Raw genomic sequence first — 9,745 nt, forward strand, 5'->3', positions numbered from 1 at the left:
GCCTACACAGCAGATGGACACATTTTCTGAATGCAACGTCTCAGTGGTAACGGAGACAGAACCCCAGCTGCTGTGCTTCACACACCAACTGGGCAAGTGATGAAGACACGGGGCACACCCAGGTAGCAATGGAGTGGAAAGTGAATGGATTTTAAAAGACCCAGAAGAGTAGAAAATTAATTGTAAAATAGATGAAACAAGGCTTAAGCAATTATTGACCTTTAAATCACTCACAAAATGCACTACAATTTTTTATTTAGTTTACAGAAGGAATCTAATAAGTACAGGTTGCAGAAAGAAAAGGTTTAGTACTATTTACATTCATTTTAAAACTCTGTTCTATACAAATTTAATTCTGATCAGTATGAACAATATTTTCGTAGATCTACTGCATATAAAGCCTCTTCATCAACGCATTAACAATGAATAAAGTAACCTGATTGCATTTAAACAAAGATGACCATAGAGACCATTGACACTTAATGCTGCCGAGAGCTAAGAACCCTCATTAAATACAGAACACAACGCAGTCTGCAACTTCATCTTTAAAAAGGCTGGATAAAGTTATTGATATGGAATACTGGTCTATATGCTACACGCCAATCTATATTTGCATTCTACAGTTAGATATTTTGTTTTTTTTTTTATTAAATATAATCTACACATATTTGTAATTTCATCCAGGAAGATTTCTTCCCAGTGAAAAAAAATATAAAATCTTTTTTTTACAGGTTTAGATGAAATTAGCTCATGCTTTAGTGCTGTGCAAATTGTTTATTTATAGCATATCAATTTTTAAATTATCGGTAAAAATAAGAGTGGTGCTACTAATCATGTATGCCTTAAAAATCAGCTTGTGATCTCAATACAACTGCAAGCACTGATTCCAAATGCAAACTACATAAAGTAACAAAATTAGTATCTGGAGACTGTTTAAAAGGATTCCTCTGTCCTAGTGAGTAAGCATAATGCAGGGTGTGGTTACGGATGAGTGACAGTGGCGGAAGTTTCCAATTTTCTGATATTCAAATACACAATCGGATCTGCTGCTGAGGCTTCCTATCGTTTCTGCACAGTGACAGCCCCTGAGCGACTGGCCCTCCACATTAAGGCTAGGGACAAACTGCTGCTTGGCCTCTGTGCTGTCTGGATGAGCCCCTTGCCAAGAGGACTTAGGGCGCAGGCAGCAGAGGTATCCTCTGCAGAGTGCTGGGGGCAGCAGGCATGGCTTTTCCTTTGCTGCAGTGAGGACAGTCACGCCTATTTGGATATCCTGTGAGGACAGCCACAGTGGCTGACTTTGGTAGACTTCACCCAGCATTTTGGATCCCTTTCCATTTTCCCTGTGAGACTGGCCTGGTGATTAACTTCAGTGATGCTGAGTGTCCTCCAATATGGACTGTCACGGGGTACTTCTGGGCACCACAGGCGCTGGCAGATTCTGCTGATGAGGAAAATAACGATAATCTTTTTTCACTGCAAACTGTACTTGCAACACTTGATTTCTGACTTCTGCGGATGAGCCTTTGTGGCAGCAAGGCAACTTCCCCTGGAGACCACTGTGCATTTCAGACTGCTCAACACAGACGAGAGAGACAGGAATAAAGGACCAGATGAGAGCGTTCTTGGTTCTTTTTACTTTATAAGAGATGACAGAGTTCCCGAGTAATTCAGCCCCATGGATGTGCAGGTGACTGTCCTACAGGTGTGGGACGCTGTTGAACCTCCTCTGTCCCAGCAGCATCAACAGACTGCGGCACATGCTGGTGACACATCACAGGATCACGCAGCAGTTGCTCTCCCCAGTCTTCTCCCGATTCCTCTGGCCTGGGGAAACAAAGGCAGCCTGCTTTAGCCAGCTGGGTCTCGGGTGGAGAGGCAAATGCAGAGGCATAGTCAAAACAGCCTGAGCTTGGCTCAAAGCTTGCTTTATAAATACTACAACCCTGTAAATAAGGAATCTTTTCATCTTGGCATGCTTCAAAAACCACCTGGTTACTTGCTCCATAAGCTCAATTCATATACTATGAAAATTTCCTTCTTAGCAGAATGTCTAAGTGGAAGCAGGCAGATGTCTTGATGGCTCAAGTTAGGCATCTTCCAGGACAGGCTTACCTTGTGAGTTGGGCTCTGGCAGGGTCTCTCTGGCCACCAAATGCATCACTGTTGTTTTGCCAAAAGGAAGTTTTAATGCTATGTAAAAGAAGGGACAAACTGTTACATACACGTCATTCTGTAAAATCACTAGCCAGGGATAAAAGCACTTAGATACGCTACAGGTTTCTAAATGGCTTCAGGTTGTGGCTCCTCCACAAGGAGACATTTCCTCACTCCAGGGGAGTGTACAGTTACAAGTGACTCTCATAGCTTCACCACTGGAAAGACTCAGGAATCTGTCTGAGAGAAAGCACACACTTCCACCTCTAAACTCACTCACTAGTCTGCCCCTCTTTTCAAGGCATGCTCTATGCAGATCTACCGACTGCTAGCTGTCCGGGCATCGTCCCTGACTCACAGCTGCATGGCTGGTACTTCTCCTCTGCACCCAATTCAACAGCAAACAGGAGGCATAGCTGCTGGCAGCAGAAGGTGAAGGAGAAGCCAGAAACTGGAATGTTCTCCTTCACGGAAGACCTTTCTATACACAGGGCAACATCCAGAAGATAGCATTTCAACTTTTCCTTTACACACAACCACCAGCATTTCAACTCCAAAGTCACACCGGTAGGAAATGGCTAAGTGCAGAAATCTGCATTTTAATGAGTATCGGGGTTGGAGCTGGACTGGTAACTCAGAGGCAAAAGACTTGAACAGCATGCATTAGGCCCTGCACTCCTAGCCACACAAAAGTAAGTAAATGAACGAGAATGAAGGAGAGTGCCCTGGTGATGCCCCACTCTCTCTGGTCCCCAGTGACTGTCAGAGTGTCAGCTGATGATCATCCTCTCAGTGGAGCTATCATCATGCCTCTCCTTCAGCAGAGTAAAATTCCATGTGATTAACAAGGTTACAACTCAAAAGGAGGGGACTCAGGAATGTTTAAAGAGACCCGATGAGCACAGATTTAAACTTGAAATTGAGTGAATCACAGAAATTCACAGAATGACAGAGCCAGCTGTATGGACCTGTAATGTGGGATTCCCCTCTCTATACTGTGAATATGTTTCATTACCACTGGTTAATAAAGAAGCTACTTTGGCCTATGGTACGGCAGAAAGAGAAAGATGCCGGAACCTTACCAGTAGGCCACAGCCTCATGGTGATACATAGATGAATAGAAATGGGTTAATTTAAGATGTAAGAGCTAGCAAGGAATATGCCTGAGCCATATATTTGCCTCAGCCAAATAGTTGTGTGTATGATTATCCGGGTCTGGGCATCCTGGAAATGAATGCACAGTCTCCACTTACAGACCTGTAGTCTGACTACTCAAGAGGCTGAGGCAAGAGGGTTGCTGCAGCCTAGCAGTGCTAGGCTAAGCTGCACAACACAGTGAAACCAGGTCTTAAAGTGGGTGGGGAGAGGCAAAGAATGAGCAGGCCCAGCCCTCCTCCTATGTCTGCCTGCCCAGAGGGAAGGCTACCCACCTGCCTGGAGCCTCACTAGTTCTCCTCCCCCACTGCTTGAGCAGCGCCTACAAGGACTCCAACTCTTCCCATAACTGGGCTGTTCTTTTCTGAGCTGGTGAAATGGCTCAGGAGGCAAAGGTACCTCAGCAAGAAGCCTGCCGACCTGAGTTTGATCCTGAATCCTAGGTACAGCTGGAGAAGAGAACTAACTTTATCAAGTTTTCCTGTCCTCCATACCAGTAACTTGTCCCCCATTGCAATAAAATAAAAAAATTAAAAATACTGTTATCAAATATTTCTGATTCTATTAAAAAGCCTACAATTACCTCTGCCTTTGATTTGCAGCTCTAAATCTACTTCACAAGTTACCGAGCAAGTTCACACTTTCAGAGCAGCTGTGAAAATACTGGAAAACACCTGCCACTGCTGTACAGGTTACAAAAAGGAAGCCTGCAGCCTAGAAAGCGGACAGTGGAGTGCTAGCATGTGGTCCAAGCAAGCACCCAGTGGCACTGGACTGTGGAGGGCTAGCATCCGGCCTTAACCAAGTCCCGGGTGACACTGGCCAACCAAGGGCTACCGTACACCACACCACCTGTCTAAATCACGAAGCTGCAAGGCCTTTAATTTGCTTCCAAAAAGACTGGTGGCCACACAATAGTCACAATGAGAAAAGTCATTTTGATGATTATTCTAAAAGAATTAAAAAAAAATAGTTTTAAAACTGTAATTTAATGAAAATGAATGAACCATCTTGATTTTAGCACAAATCCTGTGAACTTTAACCTGACCCTGGGACACTGAGCTGGCGGAAAATGCTTAAGAGACTAATGTTCAGAGGGAGATGAAGACTCACTCATAGTTGAGGTCAATCCAACCAACCATCAGGTTTTTTTTTATTTATTAATTTTAATTCAAGGTCTTGTTTGAACCATAGGAATTAAAAAAATAAAAGATGGCCCCACCATTAATAGATGCACAAAACACTCAGGAGGCTAACAACTGTCAACTCTCACCAGAGGGTTGTCTAATTAGGCAGAACTAAAAACAGAGAAGCAAGCCAAAGAAATTCGATGTCTAAATGGTAGTTACTTCTTATAGACTACAGTAGTTTTTGGACCAGATCTAACCCTGTCACAAACTAGGCTACATGTGAGCCTAGACTCGGAAGTAGTCCACTAACGTGCCACTGTCAGTCACTGAAGCCATCAGCTCTAACCCTCAAGTCTTTTTACAGTGGACTTTATTGTCCCATGTAACAGAGCAACCTGAAGAGGGGGCAGGTAGGTGTCTGGTCATAATCAATGCTGTCGAGGTTTATTAGTGCAGATGCATAAAAAAGCTCAACAAACACACAGCAACCAAATGAATAAGAACAACCTGTGTGAGGAAGAAGAGAGTGCAGCTCTCAAGTTAGGCTTAGAGGACAAAGTGCCTGTGTTGAAGTGAGGATCATTGTGTCCATGGCAGCTACTGACTTTATCTCCACACAACAAGCAATTTCCCAATTCACATGAAAAGCTGCTGTCCTAAGTGTGTCCTGGTCTGTGATGGGTTTTAGCTTAGGAGCATCACATCCAGACGATATCATCCGGCAGCTCAACGGAATCCACCTGTAACACGGTAAGTCTGCACACTGGCAGGCAGGGCTCATCTCACAGGGAGAAGGCGCACTCAAAGCAGGGGACTCAGATTGATTCTCAAGTCATCTTTTTAGTAAACGCAAAGGCATAGTCAATCAAAATAAACAACGGCAGAAGAGGACGTCAATTACCTCCTAACGTGACGTTTCCATGTAGAAATCTGCCTTGGTAGATGAGTCGCAGGATGTTCGGGCTGCTCACCTGTTCTTCTTCCCAGTCTGAAAGAGACGAACTGGTTAGGGGCCAGCAGCACCAGCAGGGGCTGTGCACTGTTACATTCCATGGCCCAGAGTGTCCACCGCCCAGGCACTGCAGCCAGAGTACCAGTTTGTAGGCTGAAGTTAGACAATGAGCTGGGGAAAATCTTGTCTTAGTTAAAGGGATCTATTATTTGAAAATCGATTTCCGTTATCAGTAAATAATAGAGTGTTACAATGTTTCAATGTTTGGATCTGCTGAAACTCAGGCTCAAGGACAGGAACAAGTTCCTCAAAGACTTTCTTAGGGCTCCTTATGTTAGGTGCTGAGGGATGTATTGTCATGTTGTCTTTGCCAACTGACCAACATGACATGGAAGCTGGGACAAACTGCTACCACTGGTAGTATGGGCGGCCCAGTAGCTACTGCAGACTACCATCTGAAGACCTCAGTTAACAGAGACTGCTGCTCAGGCAGGATATGCTTTCAATGGCAGTTCCCGTCAGCTTGCTGCTGCAACAACTGAAGCTCTGCGTTTAGTTAAGATTTGTGAATTCCTATTTACGTTTCTCAGTAACTCTAGGTTTTGCTTTCAGTAGGAGATAATGGAAAGGAAGGGAGGCAAGCGTCTACCATGGTTTTGTTTTGTTGAGTGTTCAAAACAACTTATGTGCATGCACTTGACAACCATCACCTTGATCCAGGAACTCAAGCATAAGAGAGTAACTCTTACTCATTTCCAGGCACCTGTGCTATGCCTGTCCTCTTCTAGGCCCCCTCTTTTCCTGGGAATTCTGACTGCACTGGATCCTCTAGATAAGATCAGGTAATCCACTTTGCTTCAGTATGAATTACTCTGCATGCACTGCCTTTAAAACCATTGTTTACAGAGTATGTATAGCCAAGCATTCTTTTGTTATACAGACTAGTGACAGTAACTTTAATCCATACAGAAAAGAGGCTAGAACTGATTTTGCTAAACATATTATATAGACTCTGTATGGTGGCACATGCTTGTAATCCCAGATACTGGAGAGGTTAAAGCAGGACGATTCCAAGTTTGAGGGCAACCTGAGGAATTTAGCAAGACTTTCTAAAAAAGGGAGCAAGGGATACCACTTGGTAATAGGGTAGTTGCCTAGCATGCACAAGGTCCTGGGTTCAATCTTTTGTACTGGAAACAGTTAAATGAGATGGGCTAAATCAGTGGTACCAGATGGCACATGCCATGGAAACCGTTATGGGCAAACTCTAAGGACTTACTGAAGGCAGAGCATCACTAGACAGGGAGGAGCTACCACAGACACTCCCCCAAAGCGTTCACTGTGGTGGAGCTGAAAGCAGAATGCAGAGATTTTGCTCTTTCTGGACCTTGTTCACAGAAGGCATGCAACATGAACTGCAGGTCAGCTTTGTTTCAAGCTTCTTTTTCAATAGGCCACACACACACAGAGGAGCCCATGGGGCCCACTCTTCTGCCATGATGAAGAGTCTCTTTCGTTCTGTGTTTTGCTATGAAGTTGATTCACATGGAGGTGGATGTGCACTCAACACTCTGCTGGGACTAAGGCAAACATGGTCTCTGTAGCCCTTGCTCCTTCACTGCTTTGTGGTGAGAAAGGCAAAATCTAGGGGAGTGGCTCTGTCAAGAATAAGATTATGCCCTCAGTACTTCCTCAAAACGTGTCAAGCAAGTTGGGGACAAAGAACCAAGCAGCCAGCACTCACCCATGGGCCAGTTGTCATACACATGCTTCGCAATGTCAGAGGCAGAGTCGTTTGGGGAGAAGAGGAACTCCTTCGTCTTTCCACTCACCAAGATGAGGCGCAAATTAATCTGAAAGTAGACAGCGATACTCTGAATAGACATCTCAACTTGAAAACAGGATGGTTTGTACAGGTTTTCACTGACACAACATTCTGAGTTGTTGCCAGTGCCATTTGGGTTTTTCATTTCAATTTTTAATTATTATTTAAGTCATCGGACAGAGTCAGTTTCATTATGGCATTTTTCATAATACGTCATTATACTTTTTATTCTTCTTCTGCCTCCTGTTGAAATGTCCCTGCCCTGCCTCCTGCCATCCCCTGAAACTCTAATAGGTCTCCTTCCTCTCCAAAAGTCCCACCCCCTTCTAATTTCATGTCATATTACTTACATAAATTCTTTCAGAGTAGTTCTTATAACGGGAATTGGTATATAACTTTTACTTCTTGTTATTTACAATGAGCATGCCACAGGTACAATTGTGAGTAAAAGAAAACCAAAGTCAAGGGTCCTGGGGAGATGGCCTGGTTGCTGCAAAAGTGTAAGGACCTAGATTCAGATCCTGGGCTGCTGTCCAGCTAGTCTAAGCTAATGGTGAGTCAGAGCTCAGTGAAAGACTGTCTCAAAAAATAAGGGAGTAGGATGGAGGAAGCCACCTGACACTGACCTGTGTGCCTTGGCAAGCACACAGGTGCATGTACACCCATACACATATACACGCAAAGAAAACCAAAGCCATTATGCTTCCGAATATGTAACAACGTCTCCAACTAAACTGCAGATTATGACTGCTATTATAGAATTTGCTTTAATTCATAACTTAATTTAAAAAAAAAAAACACCAGCCTTAGAGGGCCTGTTGCTAAACATGAAAGCAAACAAGAAGAATCCAACAATTTTGTTCTGCATCTCTTGGATTTTGTCAAAAGCCAATACGTATTCCAACTAAGCAAATGGCCGGGCGATGGCGGCGCATGCCTTTAATCCCAGCACTTGGGAGGCAGAGGTAGGCGGATCTCTGTGAGTTCGAGACCAGCCTGGTCTACAAGAGCTAGTTCCAGGACAGGCTCCAAAACCACAGAGAAACCCTGTCTCAAAAACAAACAAACAAACAAAACAAAAACCAACTAAGCAAATATTCTGAAAAGTTCACTATTTTACTGCTGTTGTTAAATTCACTGTATCTACTCATTTCCCTATAAAACACAGATATAGGTATGGTTTCCTACATCTTCCCATCTCTATTTTAAAGTCTTTAGTGGGGCTGGAGATAAGCTAAGCAGTTAAAAGCACATACTGCTCTTGCAGAGGACCCAGGTTTAAATCCTGATACCCATGAAAGATGACTCAGAGTTGACTGTGACTCTAACTCCAGGGATTTCAATGCCTTCTTCTGGACATGGATGGACACAGACACAGAGACACACACACTTTTTTCTTGTTTTAAAAAGGCCTTACTAAGCTTTTGTCCCCGGCTCATGGGGCTACCAGCCATCCCTGTTTAGGTGCTGAGGAACTCCATCTGGAAGGGTGAGTGTGTGCTATCCAGGGGGGCATTGTCCCGGAGAGAGCAAAACTCCCCCTCCTCCAGCTCCTTCTGCAGGGCTGTCTTTCTTACACACGATCCCCCCCTCCCCCCAAGCCTGCTTAGTCTGCAAGGTCCTTTGATCAGGAACAGTCTTCTGTTCCTACACTAAGGCTACCCACCCAGAGCGGTGAGTGCCTGCCTACCAAGCGGGCCTCAAGGACCCCCAAAGGGAGCAAGGGCACCTTCAGCTTGCACAGCAGGGTCTCCTGTGTTCTACTAGACCCCGTCCTGCCCCCCACGTTCGCTCTTTTGCCCGCGGGTCATTGGACTATCAGGCGTCCATACTTTGGTGCTGAGGAGTTTTATCTGGACGGGAACAGTCCCTGCTTCTACACTGAGGAGATACACCCAGAAAGTTAATCACAGCAAAGTCGGGACCAAGACACCAGGCCTCTTCTGGCTCCATTTGAAGGAAGAGATGGGAAGGCGCCAATGCAAGAATTCCTCCAACAACCTGAAAGGCAACATGACATCACCAGAATCCAGGGATCCCGAAATGAGAAGAATTGTACACCCCACTCCAGAAGAATTAGAAGAAATAGACTCAAAAGTGAATTATATACAAATAATAGAGGACCTTAAACAGCAGGTAAAAAACTGCCATAACCAATTAGAGATTACAAACAAAAAAGTAGAGGAAATGAATAAATCGATCAAAGATACCCAAGAAAACCAAGAGAAACAAGAAAAAGCAATCAAACAGGTAAGGGAAGCGGTTCAAAACTTGAAGAATGAAATGGAAATAATGAAGAAAACACAAACCGAGGGAAGGATGGAGATGGAAAATCTGGGTAAACGACAGGAACTACAGAGACAAGTACTACCAACAGATTACAAGAGATAGAAGAAAGATTGTCAGACACTGAAGATACCATAGAGAAAATAAACACACTGATCAAAGAAAACAGCAAAACCAACAAATTTTCATCACAAAACATTCAGGAAATCTGGGACACAATAAAAAGACCAAACCTAAGAA

At 44.1% G+C, this 9,745-nt stretch overlaps 1 protein-coding gene across 1 annotated transcript in view; it reads right to left on the bottom strand.

Moving 5' to 3' along the window:
* Positions 1-238: 238 nt before the first annotated feature.
* The window catches only part of Ubl3 (ubiquitin like 3), a 46,926-nt gene continuing 37,419 nt past the window's right edge, over positions 239-9,745 (bottom strand). Inside the window, exons 2-5 of the mRNA XM_050161897.1 lie at positions 7,139-7,247; positions 5,344-5,430; positions 2,116-2,193; positions 239-1,827 (exon numbers count right to left, since the gene is read on the bottom strand). Of these exons, the coding sequence (XP_050017854.1) occupies positions 1,775-1,827; positions 2,116-2,193; positions 5,344-5,430; positions 7,139-7,247 (327 nt within the window). The 3' untranslated portion in view covers positions 239-1,774. The remainder of the gene's footprint in view (positions 1,828-2,115; positions 2,194-5,343; positions 5,431-7,138; positions 7,248-9,745) is intronic.

The sequence above is a fragment of the Alexandromys fortis genome, unplaced genomic scaffold (assembly GCF_014885135.2).
Source record: "Alexandromys fortis isolate MF-2015 unplaced genomic scaffold, M_Fortis_MF-2015_v1.1 scaffold_118, whole genome shotgun sequence".
NCBI lineage: Eukaryota > Metazoa > Chordata > Mammalia > Rodentia > Cricetidae > Alexandromys > Alexandromys fortis.